The 19073-nt window shown below is 51.3% G+C and overlaps 1 protein-coding gene across 1 annotated transcript; it reads left to right on the forward strand.

The window, feature by feature from the left end:
* Window positions 1-5710: 5710 nt before the first annotated feature.
* On the forward strand, window positions 5711-18670 carry LOC309415202 (AP-4 complex accessory subunit RUSC2-like; the record flags this gene model as incomplete). Its single annotated transcript, XM_082012653.1, has 7 exons — window positions 5711-5743; window positions 7223-7397; window positions 8363-8468; window positions 13738-13784; window positions 15360-16326; window positions 17992-18165; window positions 18490-18670. The coding sequence occupies 7 exons, from the start codon at window positions 5711-5713 to the stop codon at window positions 18668-18670; spliced, it is 1683 nt and encodes a 560-aa protein (XP_081868779.1).
* Window positions 18671-19073: the final 403 nt, after the last annotated feature.

Consider the following 19073-nt stretch of genomic DNA (forward strand, 5'->3'; position numbering starts at 1 on the left):
CCTGTCTCAATCTGCCTACGTCCTTTCCTTGTGGCCTTGTACTGAGCTCTAAAATGGCCTGTTTTTCCACAATTAAAACATTTTTTCTCCCCTTTTCCATTTATAAATGGCTTAATTGCTGCTGCAAAGGCACTTGCGAGTGTCTCTGCCTGATGTGTGGCAGAGCCTACTCTGTTGCAGGCTTCTACCATTTGTACTAACGTTGCTTCTTTTGGCAAAGCTAACAAAATTCTTTTACAATCTACATTGGCATTTTCTACCGCCAAATTCAACAACACTGCTAGTTTTGCATCTTCATTGGTATGCACCTTATTCAAAGCGTCTCTCAGACGATCAACAAAAGACATATATGGTTCATCTCTCCCTTGTCTGATTTGAGTATAAGATGGTCGCCTCTTTCCCTCCTCAGGGATTGTTTGCAACGCATTCAACGCTAGACGCCCAACTAATTGCAAGGCTTCTAAGGGCAGCCGGCTTGCAATCTAACATCCACAAACGATCCCTGGCCTGTCATCTGTTCCATAGTAATGTTCTGGAGTGGATCGCCGTCTTGACGCTCCAGGTTTCTCAGGGCTTCTTGCATACAGAGTTTATACCATCTGTCTGCCCACAATAACCTTTGGGTTGGTGTCAACAACATATCTATCATCTGCCGACAATCCCATGGTGTAAGAACCATTCCCGTGAATATGTTATCTAATAGAGCTTGCGTGAAAGGTGATTGCAAGCCATAATTTTGCACTGCCTTCCGCACTTCCTTAATCAAGTCCCAATGAAATGGGTCCCAGCGATTGGGCCCGTGAGGCTGTACACTAACAGGGAATGCCATCGGTAACTCCATTTCCTCATCTTTCATTGCTCCTAAAAAAACGTCTTTCCACCGCTCCCTAGGGTCACCTTTCATCCTAGGCTCTTGCCTCCCTATAGTCTCTACAACAGGCTCTTCTTCGTCGCTGCTATCAGGCAACGGGGGCCGTAAAGGTGGCAGGGGCTCGGCTGAGGGCTTCAAAACTACGGCTTTCAATCGGTTATGTCTGGGTGGTTTCGGGGGTGGTGAAGCCCGCCCCATCAATCTTTCACATGGGCACACAGGGGAACATTGAGTACATTGTTCTGGGCTGCTTTGTCCCGTCTTGCCCTCACATATATCATCGTAGATCTGTTTCTCTGACTTATCTAATGCAGCCAGTTCACCCGGTGCATCTGGCACCTCAGGCGGTGCATTCGGAGTCGCTGAAGGTCCTGGACCCTCTGACTCGGTTAAAAAGGGATTGGTTGAAGGCGGTTTAACAGCCTCCCCCATATCAGCTGCAGCTTTTCTCTCTGCCTTTAAGGCTTTTAATGTGGTTAATATCAACTTCCACGCCGTCACTAACTCTGCGGCGGTTTTCTCAATATGTTCCCATAACATTTTTCCTATCTCCTCCCACGTCTCTGCCTTAAACGCCACAGACGGATCGGGGGAGTATCCTTTCTTTCGGCTCCAAATTAGAAGCCTTCTAAGTGTATATTCATCATATTTCAGTCCTCTCTTAGAGACCATGTGCAGCAGGAGTCTGACTATCGCCCCTTCTTCATGCGATGAGTTCTGCCCCATGCCGCCCCGGTTGCTCACCTCACCTCGCTGGGTGCTTCTCCGTTGCAACGCATTCCTTTTTCTTTTTCCTTGCGTCAGTCCCGCTGACTGCAATTCTTCCAACCGGGCTTCTCCCGCGGTGTCCTCTGCGCTCGACCGGTGTTCAATGATGAGATCCCAGAGATCGTATCACGTCGGGGTCACCAGTTGCAGGAGAAGGATGGACTTCACAACTCTATGAGAGTTATATTCCGAAGCCGTTTATTGTCTTGTCTGACTCCAATATATATCATAATTTTCGCTTAGTCACTGCGCACACACACTCATGATTGGTTACAGCTTGTCACACACATTATTGCAATTGGCTATATACAAAATATCACGCGCTGTCCACGCGCCTCTCACACAGTCAGGATTCGCTGCTTGCAGGTGTTCCTGTGCTCCTTTGCTGCTTCTTAGTTGTTTACCACAGCTCCTTCTCCTCAAGGCCGAGCTGTGCAGATATCCAGCTGTTTACCAGCTTCTCAGTGCCACAGCTCCTTCTCCTTAAGGTCGAGCTGTGCAGGGTGATCCCAACAGAAAGGCAGTGACTATTTAAAGCATCCTTGGTTTGACTGAAGACTTCATGACCTAAACAGACGGGTCCTTGTCAGCACAAGTATCTGAGCACAAGGTCCCGAGTTCTCCTTCTTCAGGGAAAGAAAACACGTCCCCCTTCCCTGCAGACTCCTGGGACAACACTTATGCTTCCAACTGACCCCTCTCAAACTTATCTGAAGTGAGTAACTTATTTCACTCAAGTGGCCAAAGGGCTGCACAGGCTTTGGGACAAATGGAGACCTCACTGCTGATGGCACTGTACGCTCACAGGAAAACATGCAGACAGAACAGGGCCTGAAATGAAGTGTTGCACTGATGCAGTCCATCTTCTCGCATTGGATTCAATATCTTTGCCTGCCTTTAGGTACCTTGAACTTTCCTTTAAGAACCAAACACTTAACTGCACTGCCAGACCTTGCAACATTGGAGAGACACAAGTCCAGGCAGAGACTGGAAAGCAGGAACAGACAGGAACAGGAAAGCAGCAACAACCATTCTTCTCCAAAATCCAGGAGTCTCCATGAGGTCCCAAGCTCTTTTAATGGTGCCAGGGGAGCAAACCAAAGTATGCACATACTTACGCACACAAAGGCCTCTCATGTGAAAAGGAGCAGATGACTTCAGTGAGGCCATGGGGAGCTACTGCTGACGATTAAATAGGTCCCATTGCCTTCTGCTAACCTTTTGCTGATGATTAAGCCTCAGGTCAGGCTGCCACCACTGACCTTCAGACTCCAGAAAGTAGTATTCACAATATTTGAGTCTTTGCCTACCTTATTCCTGCATTTGTGACTATAGGATGAGGATGGATTTGGAACAGAGCTGCAAAGGCACATGGGAGCCCAGAAGGGAAATTAAGAAATGTGGGATAAGTGAAGTCAGAACAACAGCTCCACAGAAAGATCAGGAACTTCAGTTTTTCCAGCTTCGTGGCATAGGAATAGCAATTAAAAGATGCTAATTAATAAAGTGATCAAAAGAAGTACTTTCACGCATAATAGTGCCTCTCACAGACACAAGATAATGCTGGCAGGAAAAAAAATAGAAAGATGGAAATGGACCTGGTGTTTACAGTAAACACCCAATGATGTAAAACTTAATGCTAACACAAGCATTAGTGAGCAGAAAAGCCTTGTGGTAGACTCTACCAGAGATCATCATGAGACCTACATGGGGGGCACACACACCCTCATGCCTGCTTCTGCGGGGATGTTTTACCCAGGATTAGACTCTGGAGTAGAGAGGTCACCTGGTCCACTTGGACCACATCCAGCTGGACTATCATGCTACCCTAAACTGCCCCCAAACCTATAGTCTTTCTAATGCCTATATCACTCTTCACTCCCCTTTCAGTGACTTTGTCCAACAAGCCTCTGGCTCCTTTACCATAGCCTCTGCTGCAGAGGAGAATGTGGAAAGAGAGGAAGTGGCCTCCAGTTGCGCCAGGGGAGGTTTAGACTAGATATTAAGAAAAATTTCTTTACTGAGAGAGTGGTCAAACATTGGAACAGGCTGCCCAGGGAGGTGGTGGAGTCACCATCACTGGAAGTATTCAAAAAACGTGTGGATGTGGCACTTCGGGACATGGTTTAGTGGGCATGGTGGTGTTGGGTTGACGATTGGACTTGATGATCTTAAAGGTCTTTTCCAATCTTAATGATTCTGTGATTCTGTGAATGAGTCTGTCCTCAGCCCAGTTCCTGGGAGAAGATCTTTTACATCAAGGATTCCCAAGATCACACTGTTCAAGTACCAATGTGGGTAACAGCAGCTCCTGGCTCTGTGCCTAGCACACACACATGTTGAAAGTGGTGTTCAACAGCTGGGGAAGTGCCCATGTCCCATTTTGAACTTTACACACCATTGATGGCACATGTAGGAGTAGGAGCTCCTATTTATCCTGTCACCCTGTCCTGGTTTTGGCTGGGATAGAGTTATTTTTCTTCCTGATAGCTGGTATAGTGCTGTGTTTTGGAATTGGGATGAAAAAAATGTTGATAACATACTGATATTTTTAGTTGTTGCTAAGCAGTCAAGGACTGTTCAGCTTCTCATGCTGGCCTGCCAGCGAGAGGGCGAGGGGTACATGGGAAGCTGGGAGGGGACACAGCCAGGACAGCTGACCCAAACTGTCCAAAGGGATATTCCATACCATATGACATCATGCCCAGTATATAAACTGGAGGAGTTGGCTGGGCAGTGTCCTGGTTTCAGCCAGGGTAGAGTTAATTTTCTTCATAGAAGCTAGCATGAGGCTATGTTTTGGATTTGGGATGAGAAAATGTTGATAAGGTGCTGATGTTTTGAGTTGTTGCTAAGTAGTCAAGGACAGTCCAGCTTCTCATGCTGGCCTGCTAGCAAGAAGGCTGGGGGTGCACGGGAAGATGGGAGGGGACACAGCCAGGACAGCTGACCCAGGCTGGCCAAAGAGATATTCCCTACCATATAACGTCATGCTCAGTATATAAAGCTGGGACAAAGAAGAAGGAAGGGGTGGAGGGATGTTCGGAGTGATGGCGTCTGTCTTCCCAAGAAACCATTACACATGATGGAGCCCTGCTTCCCTGGAGATGGCTGAACACCTGCCTGACCATGGGGAGTGGTGAACAAATTCCTTGTTTTGCTTTGCTTGCATGCGTGGCTTTTGCTTTACCCATTAAACTGTCTTTATCTCAGACCATGGGTTTCCTCACTTTTACTCTTCCGATTCTCTCCCCGGTCCCACCATGGGGGAGTGAGTGAGCGGCTGCGTGGGGCTTAGTCGCCAGCTGGGGCTAAACCACGACAGCAGGCACTGTGGTTCAGGAACTAACTGTGCATCAGTCAGCAGGTGATGAACAACTGTGCTGTGCATCACTTGTTTTGTATATTCTTTTATCATTGTTATTATTAGGTTTATTTTTTTCCCCATGCTATTAAACTGTCTTTATCTCAACCCACGAGTTCTACCTTTTTTCCGATCCTCTCTCCCATCCCGCTGGGGGAGTGGGGGGAGAGCAAACAGCTGTGTGGTTGTTTTAGCTACCTGTCGGGTTAAGCCATGACAGTCCCTTTTGGAGCCCAGTGTGGGGCACAACGAGTTGAGATAACAACAAATCTGACCAGAGCCCATTAGAACAAATTTGTTATAAGCATTCATTATATTAGTTTGGTAGTCACTGGACACAATCTTGATTTATTTGCTCTCAAAGCTGTTGTGCTTGTTCTCAGAGTTCTGTTATGGAACACCTTACATGCAGTATATGTTCCCCATTGTGCTGTTTATCATCTCTGGGAGATGGGTCAAGGTTATAATTTTGCTGTACTTTGTAACAGTGGCTTATGATATGATAAAATGGCCGATCGTGACATTAATCTAGTATTTGTACTCAGCATTGCTGTCATCTCTGTACTTTGGGAGCCATGTCTCAGAAACTATTAATAATTACAGTGTTTACCTTTTCTTCTCGGAGAGCCAATCTACAGGGGAGACACCTTCCTTCACCTTTCCCTTCTCCTCCAGGCTAGTTACAATAGCTCTTGAGAATTTGCAGCATGGTCAACAAACAGGAGGAGCTGGAAGACATTGTGCAGCGGGACAGCTAAGACTTAATCACCATCACAGAAACATGGTGGGATGACTCTCGTGATCGGGGTGCTGCAATAGATGGCTATAAGCTCTTCAGAAGGGATAGGCAAGGAAGGAGAGGTGGTGGGGTGGCTCTGTATGTTAGGGAGTATTTTGGTTGTATAGAATTCAAATTGTGATGACAAAGTAAGTCGAATGCTTATGGGTAAGGATGAGGGGAAAAGCAAACAAGGCAGATATCCTGCTGGGTGTCTGTTATAGACCACCCAACCAGGATGAAGAGGCAGACGAAGCATTCTACAAGCGACTGGCAGAAGTCTCACAATCACTAGCCCTTGTTCTTGCAGGGGACTTCAACTTACCAGACATCTGCTGGAAGTATAACACAGCAGAGAGGAAATAGTCTAGGAAGTTCCTGGAGTGTGTGGAAGATAACTTCCTGACACAGCTGGTAAGTGAGCCAACCAGGGGAGGTGCCACAGCATAACCAAAGCTGTTTGGATTTCCACAGCTTTTGAAAGCATCACTGTGAATCTCCTATTCTTGCAGTGTTGGTTTGGGGAATAATCACAACATTCCTTCATTACTTTACTTGTCAGACAACACTGTGGTTTTGATCTGGGGTTTCATTATGCATCAGTGTGCCAAGGGCCGAGGATTCACCTGTCAAAAGGCAGCACCCGTCCCTGATGTTCCCATGCTCAATGGATCTGGCAGGATTATTCCTGACCCAGAAGTTCAGTCTCAGTTCGGGACCTTTGTGGACCTGTGCCAACTGCTCAGCTGGTAAAATCTGTGCCCTGAACACAACTGCCTGGGACCACTGACATGATGTGCAAGGCCTGGGGCTGACCCCTTTGGATAGACCCCTTGGCAGCTCGAGAACTGTATGCAGCAGAATATGTCCCTGCTCTGCTGATGCTGGGCTCTTACATGCTTCCTCACCTCAACCTGGGCTCTGTCCATCCATTTTTCCCTCACCCTGTTTATTTATAGTAATCCCTAGGAATTATAGCTCAGCATGTCACTGAGTTAAGTGTTCCTTAATCCCTCCGTACTGGAAGTTCCTGTCGCTTGCTGCTTCCTACTTCAAAAAAAGCAAGAAAAAAACCTACAGCAGCAGAAAAAGCTCCTACTCTCTCCTTCCTCCAGCAGAACAGCCTTGTTATACCCATAGGGAGAACTGGGCATCCCTTCTAACTGGGATAGCCTCTTCTCAAAATGGGATATTCTCTTCCCAAGCTGTTGCCTCATCCCAGCCTGGGGCAGACCTTGCAGGGAGCAAGCCAGAATTGGTATATGAGGCAGCAAGGGTGAAGGGGAAGAGCCTGCCTGTTCAAAGAGCTGCTGAGCATCATCGTAGCCTGGATATTGCCTGCTGGATGTCTGTAGTAGGCAAGTGGGACTGGACTATTTGCGTGCATCTGTACCTTGTAGAGTAGTTACCAACCCTCTCCCTGTTGCCTGTTCTCCCTTAGGCCAAACTTGGGAATAGCTCTGTGAGCCCCAACGTGGGGCATCTCATCCTGAAATACCTGTGTCCTGCTGTCTGGGACATCCTGAGTGATGGGCTCAAGGCTTATGTCCTGGACATGATCATTGGCCAGAGGAGGAACATCCCCTGGAGCATGGTGGAGGCATCCACCCAGCTAGGTATGCAGGTTGTGCAGTGATGCCCATTGCTCTGCGGTACTCCTGTGTTGTGGCTGGGAGGTGCTAGGGAAGGTTGACTATAAGGATGGGGATGCAGAATAATACCTGGCTCCCTGAGTGGAACAAGGTGCATCTGCATCTTGACCTTCTCTTGCAAGGTGGGAGAGCCACTGCTCTATTCTGTCCAAATATTTATTGACATTTTCCCTGAAATTTCTAAATTCTCCTATAATAGCTCCTAGCAATAAAAAAAAAAAAAAGAAAGAAAAAACTCTAAAAGAATGCTCTTTTCCCTCCTATAAGTTTCCAGGGTGTTTCTAGACCTTCATCTTTAGCCCTGCACAGCTACTGTATAAGGCAGAGCTGTGCTCTAGCCTTGTCTGTAAGAAAATTTGCACACACAGCTCATTTGGCTCAAGCATGCCCACATCACCTGCACCCTCTGCTAGTACCAGTCTGCACCCTGGATTATGGCAGTGGCTACCATCCAGGAGAACTCCTTTCTGAGGTTACAGATGGCAGAGCCACACAGATTTCTGCATCATGAAGAGCTTACATCCAGGGCTGGGAAGCCTCCTAGCCTGTTTGTGGCAAATCTCCAGCTCTGGGGTTATCTCTGTGACTACAGATATCCCAAATTATAACCACACACCATAATATTCTGTTTACCTGCTGATTCTGAGCTGAGGGCCATGATTGTCCCTGAAGTGTGGGAGACAGGTCCCTGGGGTACTTTCATCCATTGAAACTCTCCCAAAGTTTTGGAGTGGCAGTCTGGGACAGACCACAACTTCACCCCTTGTGAAGCGATGGAACGAGCTCATCTTGATGATTGGTGGAGGGGCAATGCACATATGGGCATGGGCACCCAATCAACTTCTGTCTTTGCCTTGATGCTCCTTCCCGTGATGCTGTTTTGGCTTTGCTGACCACAACTAATCTCAACATTTCACTTCTCTCCATAGGCCCTTCTACCAAGTTGCTGCACAGCCTCTATAGCAAGATCAGCCAGTACACAGAGCTCACCAACCACACCATGAGGTTCAACGCATTCATCTTTGGCCTCCTCAAGTAAGCAGGCTGACTGCATGTCTCTGTCCAGGGCTGGCAGCAGGTGCTGGTCCTTGACTGCAAGCAGGCATAGCTGCCAATGAAAAGACTTAAGAAACCTGGGAAGCCACTCCCCAGCTGTAGGTGAGGGAGGGAAGAAGCTGTGAGCCTCAGGGAACTCCAGAATCACAGAATCATTAAGGTTGGAAAAGACCTTTAAGATCATCAAGTCCAATCGTCAACCCAACACCACCATGCCCACTAAACCACGTCCCAAAGTGCCACGTCCACATGTTTCTTGAACACTTCCAGTGATGGTGACTCCACCACCTCCCTGGGCAGCCTGTTCCAATGTTTGACCACTCTCTCCGTAAAGAAATTTTTCCTAATATCTAGTCTAAACCTCCCCTGGTGCAACTTGAGGCCATTTCCTCTCATTCTATCGCTAGTTACTTGGGAGAAGAGACCAACACCCATGTCGCCACAACCCCCTTTCAGTTAGTTGTAGAGAGTGATAAGGATCAAAACCTACCCCTACCAGGCCAGAACTGAGAAGAGCTGGCTGTAGCCCACTGAAGAACATTGTCAGCTTGTTTTAGCCCCAAAACATTAGGTGGGAAGAGTCTGTCTGTCAGGGTTCATATAGGGGTAGACATAACACGCATAAATTACTCCTGAAAATCCCTCCTTAAATCACTGCTTCCTGGAGCTGCACTGAATCCCAGTGCATGAGGCTTTGAAGGAGAAATTGCCCTGGTTCAGGACTCAAGGCTGACCCTTCCAGACTGGATAAGGAGTGTGCACGCTACACTCTGTGTTAAACAGAAGGCAGCTGCGATAAAGGGATGAGTGCTGTTAGGACGGTATTTCCCTGCTCCTCTCAGTGGTCAAGAGCTCTGACAGTGGCAACAGAGTCCCCAAGATCTCCAAATGTTGGGGGACCCCTACAAGCAGGAGCAAGCTCTGCCCTGCTCTCCCCACCCAGGATGGCCCAGATCTCCCTGCTGACAAAGGATGACAGCATATTTTGGGCTGAGGCTGCAGCAATGGTCTCATGTTTGTAGATGATTTACCTCTTTCACAAGAGCCCTTCTCAGCAAAGCTAAGCTCTGCCAAGGACATAGGAGCTAAACGGTGAGGAAACTTGCTGGAAACATGGTTGTTAGCTGAGTGGTGCAGTTGACACGCCTGAGGGATGGGGTGCCATCCAGAGGGACCTGGACAAGCTCGAGGAATGGGTCCGTGTGAACCTCATGAGGTTCAACAAGGCCAAGTGCAGGGTCCTGCACCTGGGTTGGGGCAACCCCTGGTATCAATACAGGCTGGGGGATGAAGGGATTGAGAGCAGCCCTGCCGAGAAGGACTTGGGGGTACTGGGGGATGAACAGCTGAATATGAGACAGCAATGTGTGCTCGTAGCCCAGAAGTCCAATTGTATCCTGGCCGGCATCCAAAGAAAACACGGAGGAGAATGGCTCCAGAGCAGAGGATCGCGCCGGGGGACCCTTCCTGAAGTGGCCAAACCGCGAAGGTGGCAGCGAAAGGAGAGGGTGCCCCAGTCCCCCCTCTGAGCCGGCAGAGCGGGCTCCTGATGAGCGGCAGCTCTGACTCAGCGTGGGCGGGGCCTAGAGCAGCGGCGGCCAAATCCCCTCACTTACAAGAGCAGACCCAGGGACCGTGAGCGACCTGGAGCGTGGCGCGTCAGAAGGGCGTGGCGCATCAGTTTGCACATCAGTTCGTGCAGGGAAGGCGTGCGGGCAGGGCCCTGCCCCCCCCAGCCCTAGAGGCTCTCTTGACGAGTGGTCATTGGCCTCCCAGAAGAGGTCTCCACTCAGCTGAAAACCGTGGCCAGAAGGAATGTGGCAACCCAGATTGAACTCCCGCTCAAGCACGAGGCTGTCCAGGTGTCTGGCTGCAAAGAGTGCCTGAGCCTGTCACTTGTGCCTGAGCCCCATGGAGACAACACTTGTGTGCGGTTCAACCAGGTGAGCGACCTGCTCAGCCTGGTGGCAGAGCTGAAAGAGGAAGTGGAGAGGCTGAGGAGCATCAGGGAGTGTGAGACGGAGATAGATTGGTGGAGCCACACCCTACCATCCCTGAGACAAAGGCAGCAGGTGGAGGCTCCACAAGCAGCAGGGGATCCCCTGCCCTCTTGCTGCCCGGCAGAAGGAGAGGATCTAAGAGATGAGGGAGAATGGAAACAGGTCCCTGCTCGGGGTGGCAGACGAATCCCCTCCTGGCCTCCCTCACTGTCCCAGCTGCCCTTACACAACAGATACGGGGCTCTGGAACTTGAGGGACAGGAACATGAGGACCTTGATGAAAGTCCATCCAGGGGGTTGCCTAGGGTGAGTCAGCCAGCCCCATGCATCAAGACTTCCTCTGTTAAGAAAAAAAGGAGGGTAATTGTCATAGGTGACTCCCTTCTGAGGGGTACAGAGGGCCCAATATGCCAACCGGACCCAACCCACAGGGAAGTCTGCTGACTCCTTGGGGCCCGGGTGAGAGATGTCACCAGGAAACTCCCTGGTCTGGTTCAGCCCACTGATTACTACCCGCTGTTGGTCATACAGGTTGGCAACGATGAGGTGGCGCTAAGAAGCCCAAAAGCGATTAAAAGAGACTTCAGAGCGCTGGGGTGACTGGTCAATGGAGCAGGAACACAGGTAGTGTTTTCGTCAATCCCTTCAGTGACAGGGAGGAACACTGAAAGGAATAGGAAAGCACACCTGGTCAACACATGGCTCAGGGGCTGGTGCTGTCGGCAGAATTCTGGGGTTTTTGACCATGGGCTGGTTTACATGGCACCGGGCCTGCTGGCAGCAGATGGAGTACAACTGTCTCCAAGGGGGAAAAGGATTCTAGCTTACGAGTTGGCAGGCCTCATCGAGAGGGCTTTAAACTAGATTCGAAGAGGGAAGGGGATAAAACCAGGCTCAGTAGAGATGAGCCATGGGGTGGCATGCCGATGTTGGGGGTGAAATTGATAGCCGAGCTCAAGTGCATCTATACCAATGCTGGTGGGAGGAGCTTGCCAAGCCACTCTCCATCATTTATCAGCAGTCCTGGTTAACAGGGGAGGTTCCAGAAGACTGGAGGCTTGCCAATGTGACGCCCATCTACAAGAAAGGCCGGAAGGAGGCTCCCAGGAACTACAGGCCTGTCAGTCTGACCTCGGTACTGGGGAAGATTATGGAGAGGTTCATCTTGAGGGTGCTCACAGGGCATGTGCAGGACAACCAACGGATCAGGCCCAGCCAGCATGGGTTCATGAAAGGCAGGTCCTGCTTGACCAACCTGATTTCCTTCTATGACCAGGTGACCCGCCTAGTGGATGAGGGAAAGGCTGTGGATGTTGTCTACCTGGACTTTAGTAAAGCCTTTGGCAGCATCTCCCACAGCATTTTCCTGGAGAAACTGGCGGCTCGTGGCTTAGACAGGTGTACTCTTCGCTGGGTAAAGAACTGGCTGGATGGCCGAGCCCAGAGAGTTGTGAATGGCGTTAAATCCGGCTGGTGGCCGGTCACAAGCGGTGTTCCCCAGGGCTCAGTTCTGGGGCCGGTCTTGTTCAATATCTTTATTGACGACCTGGGTGAGGGGATCGAGTGCTCCCTCAGTAAGTTTGCAGACGACACCAAGTTGGGCGAGAGTGTTGATCTGCTGGAGGGTAGGAGGGCTCTGCAGAGGGATCTGGACAGGCTGGATCAATGGACCGAGGTCAACTGTATGAGTTTTAATAAGGCCAGGTCCTGCACTTGGGTCACAACAACCCCATGCAACGCTACAGGCTTGGGGAGGAGTGGCTGGAGAGCTGCCTGGCGGAAAAGGACCTGGGGGTGCTGGTTGACAGCCGGCTGAATATGAGCCGGCAGTGTGCCCAGGTGGCCCAGAAGGCCAACAGCAGGAGTAGGGAAGTGATCGTGCCCCTGTACTCGGCACTGGTGAGGCCACGCCTCGAATACTGTGTTCACTTTTGGGCCCCTCACTACAAGAAGGATGCTGAGGTGCTGGAGCGTGTCCAGAGAAGGGCAACGAAGCTGGTGAGGGGTCTGGAGCACAAGTCTTATGAGGAGCGGCTGGGGGAACTGGGGTTGTTCAGTCTGGAGAAGAGGAGGCTGAGGGGAGACCTTATTGCTCTCTACAACTACCTGCATGGTTGTGGCGAGGTGGGTCTTGGTCTCTTCTCCCAAGTAACTAGCGACAGAACGAGAGGAAATGGCCTCAAGTTGCACCGGGGGAGGTTTAGACTGGATATTAGGAAAAATTTCTTTACGGAGAGAGTGGTCAAGCATTGGAACAGGCTGCCCAGGGAGGTGGTGGAGTCACCATCACTGGAAGTATTCAAAAAATGTGTAGACGTGGCACTTCGGGACATGGTTTAGTGGGCATGTTGGTGTTGGGTTGACGATTGGACTTAATGATCTTAAAGGTCTTTTCCAATCTTAATGATTCTGTGATTCTGTGAAGCATGGCCAGCAGGTCAAGGGAGGTGATTCTGCCCCTCTACTCCGCTCTGGTGAGACCCCACCTGGAGTACTGCGTCCAGCTCGGGAGCCCTCAGCACAGGAAAGACATGGACCTGTTGGAGAGGGTCCAGAGGAGGGCCACAGAAATGATCAGAGCTATGGAACACCTCTCCTATGAGGACAGGCTCAGAGAGCTGGGGTTGTTCAGCCTGGAGAAGGCTCTGGGGAGGCCTTATTGCAGCCTTCCAGTACTTAAATGTGGCTTATAAGAAAGATGGGGAAAGACTTTTTAGCAGAGCTTGTGGCGATAGGACAAGGGGTAGTGGTTTTAAACTAAAACAGGGTTGATTCAGACTAGATATAAGGAAGAAATTTTTCTCAATGAGGGTGTGAAACGCTGGCACAGGTTGCCCAGAGAGGTGGTAGATGCCCCAGTCCCTGGAAACATTCAAGGTCAGGCTGGACAGGGCTCTGAGCAACCTGATCTAGTTGAAGATGCCCCTGCTCATTGCAGGGGGCTTGGACTAGATGACCTTTAAAGGTCCCTTCCAACCCAAACTATTCTATGATTCTATGATTTTTAGGGGTTATGGTTGCACAATGCCTCATGTAAAGAAAACTGGCTCTGTGACAGGCTGGGTCGCTGTGGTCAGTGCATGCTGATGGGAGTGAGCCACTGTCCTTTCACTAGGTCTTGAGGCTCACAGGGCTATGCTGTGTAAATGCCCTTTTCCAGCCACACTTCTTGTAGAACAGCTAGGATGAATGGGGTGTGTTAATTTTCACTTTTTCTTTCTTTCCCTGCTTTTTTTCCCTTCTTGCAGTATCCGGTCCTTGGAGTTCTGGTTCAACCACCTCTATAACCATGAAGGTAAGAGCCTGAGGGTTGTGAGCTGCAGTGGGGGTCAAATTCTGCACAATGTAGAGCACAGATCTAAACTCTGGGGCACGCGTGTCTCGATCTCTCAGCCTAGGCTGCTCTCCTCTGCTCTGAGCTGAAGGACTAGACTATACACAGTCCCGGTGTACGTGTTGCTGGAGGGCTGCTCTGCTAAAGGGAGCAAGGTGGAAGTCAAAGCTCCATGCAGCTCCCTCCACCTGAGCTGTGGAGAGCCTGGCCAGCCATGTCCTTCCCAGCTGCAGCTAGTACCCAAGGTTATCACCTCCAATGCAGATCCCTCAATCTACCTGCAGGAGACCAGATCTAACCCTCCCCAAATTTCTGCATTCCCTGTCCAGTGCCTGAGAGCTTCATATGGCTGGAGGTATGAACACTTATCTGAAACCCTTCAGGCATGGGAAATGGAAAGGAAAACCTCCTGACAAATGAAAAGCAGCTTTTGCTGAATGTATCTGTTTTTCCAACCAGAAATATTTCTGGAGTGTACAGACAACTCAGCAGCAATGACCAAGCTGCCAGATGCTTAGAAGCAGCATGACTGAGTGCTAAGTGCACAGTGCTACAGACACCCTTGACCTGCTGGATCCCCTGAGAGTGCTGCTGGCTCAGCCTGTGCTCAGCCCAGGGCCCCATGCACTGCAAGAAGTCCAGCCCAGTATCTTCTGGCAGGTTTGGGGGCTGACAGCAGACATTTCTCGGGTCTGTGTATGCAGTCAGCACTTCTCTCTGGAGCAGATAGGAAAATAGACTTGCCTTTGTACTGAGCAGTGTGGCAAGAGAAAGCACCCTGTTTTTCTGGAGCAGAAGAAAATCATCTGTTTCAAGCCATCATTAAGAGCTGGAAGTGTGAGCAATAGCTAGGGCTGTCAGGACACAGAAGACTAGGCAAAGGGGTTGTATATAAGGTGCAAGTCCTCTCTATGGTGTAAGTAAGTTTGTTATCTCACTGGAGCCAAATGGACACAAATCCTGTTCCCAACTCTCTCCCTGGGAGTGAGAGCTGACAACAAAGCTGGGTGGGGGGCACTGCGGATGTGGTCAAAAGAAGTGAAAGATGAATGCTGCAGGTAGAAATGCTAGTTCATTTTGTTAGGATTGACAGTTCAGCCCAGCCAGATCCCTGGAAAGACTGTATTCATCTGTCCCTGACACCTCTCTCTGCAGGGGACTGGTACTGGCCAGATCTGGCAGCTCCTTGTTCATCTCCAGGAGGTGGGAAAGAGAATCTTAATGTGTGCCAACCCTCTTTGATGCTCTTTATTTGCACCCTACTCCCATGGCATTTGTGGCAGAGGTCATCCTGGTGGATAGTCTAACAGACAGTTCCTGGCTGCAGGCGCAACTGGAACCGGGACCTGGGCCAGTTTGCCCAGAGCTCACAGAGCATCTGGTGCTCCCTGACCCAGTGCTGAGCCTCACACTGTAGTCACAGCTGTGACCAAAAACTAGTGTCCAACTCCTTTCCCCATAGCTTCAGCAGCTTCTTGGTGGCTTGAAAAAGGTGGCAAAGGCCTCTCATCTAATTAAATGTCTCTTGCCCTACAGATATCATCCTGGCACACTACCAGCCAGTAGGCTTCTTGTGCCTGTCTCATAGTGTGTGCCAGACTCTTTTCGAGGAGCTTCTGCTCCTGCTCCAGCCTCTCTCCCTGCTACCCTTCAACCTAGACCTCCTTTTTGAGCATCACCTGATGCAGATGGGCAAAGAGCAGCAGCAGCAAAAGGAGCTGCTGCGTGTGAAGCAGAACCTGCTGCTTTCCACACACTCCACCCTGCAGCTGATGCGGACACGGGACATCAGTGAGGATCCTTATGACCGCAGCACCTCCCATGAAGCATGCAAAGTGGATGCCAGAGATGATGACATCTCACCAGGCCACAGCCCCCAGCAAGCAGAGAGTGAGAGGGTCAAGGGGGTGGGGGCCTCCTGCAGAGATGGCAACAGGGAGGAAGAGCAGAAGAAGGTGCGAGAGAGCACGTGGGAGGGGAAGAAGGACAAGCAGGCGGACTGGTGGTACGAGCTCATGCAGAGCTCTCAGATTTACATCGAGGGCTCGGCCGAAGGCTCAAAGTTAATCCGCTATGAGAAGAAGAAGGCAGCTTTGAATGCTGTGCCCAGGTCAGTGGAGACCTGCAAGGCACCACCCCCCCACAAAGTGGTGGTGGAGGGTGCAGAGGCTGAGGGTAGCTTTGAGGAGAGGCCCAAGGCTGCCAGCAAGCCAAGTCCTGAAGCTGTGGAAGAGCCCTTGGAAAAGCCCCAGCAGGTACCAGTCGGCGAAGAGGTGAAGGAATGGAGCTGGCCCTTCTGGATGGGCAGCCCCCCGGACTCGGTGCTTACAGAGCTGAAGCACAGCAAGGAAAAGGAGACTGGGACTCAGCAAAGAGTGGGAGTAGCAGTAGCAGCCCCCCAAGAGGAGAGCAGCATTAGCGCATCAAAGGGCAGCCAGACCATCAAGTGGGGACACTTGTTTGGGTCCAGGAAGGTGCAAAAAGAACCCAGGCAACCTAACAGGTAGGGATGGGGCTTGGGAGGGCTGGTTAACCTGGGGTTGCAGCAGTGCAGGTGGAAGTCAGGTCAACAGCCAACCACTGGGCTACACCATGGTGGTACATCAGAGGCAGTGTGTGAACGGAGAGGTCTGTCACCCCTGCCCAGCCGTGCCTGCCTGCCTACCCACACCACCGTTTCCCTCCTTGGCTCCTACCCTTGCTCAATCTTCTGCCTGAGCCCTACCACTGCCTCAGCTCCTAAGCCCCCTCTCCACAGGAAGGACCCCTGCTGCACCACCCCCATCATCACCTCATCCCTCCCAAAAACACATACTAAGTGAGAGCAAAACATGGAGCCATCCCTGTTGCTCACAACAGGTGAGGAGGAGGCGTGCAGTTGCCCCATGTAGCTGTGCCATGCCCGTATTACCTCTCCATTTGCACCCTTCTTGCTTCTATGGACACTGGAAATGTCCTTCCCAGTCTAGGCCATGGTGTGTCTGGAGGATGCTGAGCCCTCCCGGCCAGAATCACGGAATCATTAAGGTTGGAAAAGACCTTTAAGATCATCAAGTCCAACCATCAAGGCAACTCTGCCATGCCCACTAAACCATGTTCCATAGCTCTGACCATTTTTGTGGCCCTCCTCTGGACCCTCTCCAACAGGTCCATGTCTTTCCTGTGCTGAGGGCTCCCGAGCTGGACGCAGTACTCCAGGTGGGGTCTCACCAGAGCGGAGTAGAGGGGCAGAATCACCTCCCTTGACCTGCTGGCCATGCTTCACAGAATCACAGAATCATTAAGATTGGAAAAGACCTTTAAGATCATCAAGTCCAATCGTCAACCCAACACCAACATGCCCACTAAACCATGTTCCGAAGTGCCACGTCCACACGTTTTTTGAATACTTCCAGTGATGGTGACTCCACCACCTCCCTGGGCAGCCTGTTCCAATGCTTGACCACTCTCTCCGTAAAGAAATTTTTCCTAATATCCAGTCTAAACCTCCCCTGGTGCAACTTGAGGCCATTTCCTCTCGTTCTGTCGCTAGTTACTTGGGAGAAGAGACCAAGACCCACCTCACCACAACCCCCTTGCAGGTAGTTGTAAAGAGCGATAAGGTCTCCCCTCAGCCTCCTCTTCTCCAGACTAAACAATCCCAGTTCCCTCAGCCGCTCCTCATAAGACTTGTGCTCCAGACCCCTCACCAGCTTTGTTACTCTTCCTTGGACACGCTTCAGCAACTCAATGACCTTCTTGTAGTGAGGGGCCCAAAAATGAACACAGTATTCGAGGTGCAGCCTCACCAGTGCCGTGTACAGGGGCACGATCACTTCCCTCCTCCTGCTGGCCACACTATTTCTGATACAGGCCAGGATGCTGTTGGCCTTCTGGGCCACCTGGGCACACTGCCGGCTCATATTCAGCTGGCTGTCAACCAGCACCCCTAGGTCCTTTTCCACTGAGGCAGCTCTCCAGCCACTCTTCCCCAAGCCTGTAGCGTTGCATGGGGTTGTTGTGACCAAAGTGCAGGACAAAGGAGGGAGACCAGGAGACAGTCTGGGGACCACAGTGCACTTCCTGCAAGGAGCCCGATCTCTAAGGCATGACCTTGGCATGCGAGCAGCTGCTCCTTGCCCCCGGGTATACTTCCCTGCCACTACCTGCTTCTATCTCCGTCTTGCAGGTTGCCCTCCGTCTGGCTGAGCTTGGACAAGTCCATGTTCCAGCTGGTGGCCCAGACGGTCGGGGCAAGCATGTGGCAAGAAGCAGCCCCTGAGCCAGAGCCGCCCCAGCCAGAGCCACCTGAAGTGCCCCCCGACGTATCGCGAGCCTGGGGGCTGTCTGCCCACCCTCCCTGGTGAGCGGTGCCACGTGGCCATCCTGCAGGTGCTGGGACATGGTGGGTTGGGATTTGCACAGCTCTGCCTGTTACGGTTCACCTGGCCCCCTTTGTACTCATGGACCGGGGGATGGATCAGGGCAGCAACACAGCTTGTGCATTCGTCCACCCCAACTCTGCAATCTGCAGGCGATGGGGAGCTGGGAGGCAGCTGAGAGCCTGGTTGGGGAGGGAGGCAGGGGGTGTTTTCCTTGCTCCTCTGTGCCCAAGGTGGCCCCTGGGCTTCAGTGGGGTGAGTGTGCTGTGGCAAGTTAACCCTTTCTCCTGTCCCTCTGCCTGCAGTGAGGTGAAAGCTCTTTGCCATCACATTGCCACCAAGACAGGACAGCTGAGCTTCAACAAGGGGGACATCCTGCAGGTCATCTCCAAGGTGGCCAGTGACTGGCTACAGTGCAGCCTCGGCTCCGAGAAGGGACTGGTGCCCATCATGTATGTCACTCACCTGGAGGACAAGGACTGTTGACATGGCTGGGAGGCCAATCACAGTACCGTGGGCTGCTGAGGCCCATCTGGGGAAGCCCACACTGCCAGAGGAACAGACACAGCTTCTTGATAGTTTCTTACCATTACAGAATACAGTAACCATAGGTGGTTCCTTCTTGCTCCTCCTCGTGCAGCTGCCAAAGGCTGACTCTGCCCCTGGGGCCTTCTGCAAGCTGCACCTCATATTGCCAGGCATCGCCATGCATGCAGCCACACCAGGGACCGTCTGAGCCCCCTCCACCCCACGCCATCTCCAGCACCTATAGGCCATGGACTCTTACATAACAGGAACCCAAGCAGTCCCTGCCAGGGCAGTGCTGCCCCCCTGCATGGCTCAGTCTCACACTGGAGGGTGCAGGATGCTGGCCATTCCCCTCCCCAGG

Source organism: Phaethon aethereus (assembly GCF_964289735.1).
Source record: "Phaethon aethereus genome assembly, chromosome: W".
Classification (NCBI taxonomy): domain Eukaryota; kingdom Metazoa; phylum Chordata; class Aves; order Phaethontiformes; family Phaethontidae; genus Phaethon; species Phaethon aethereus.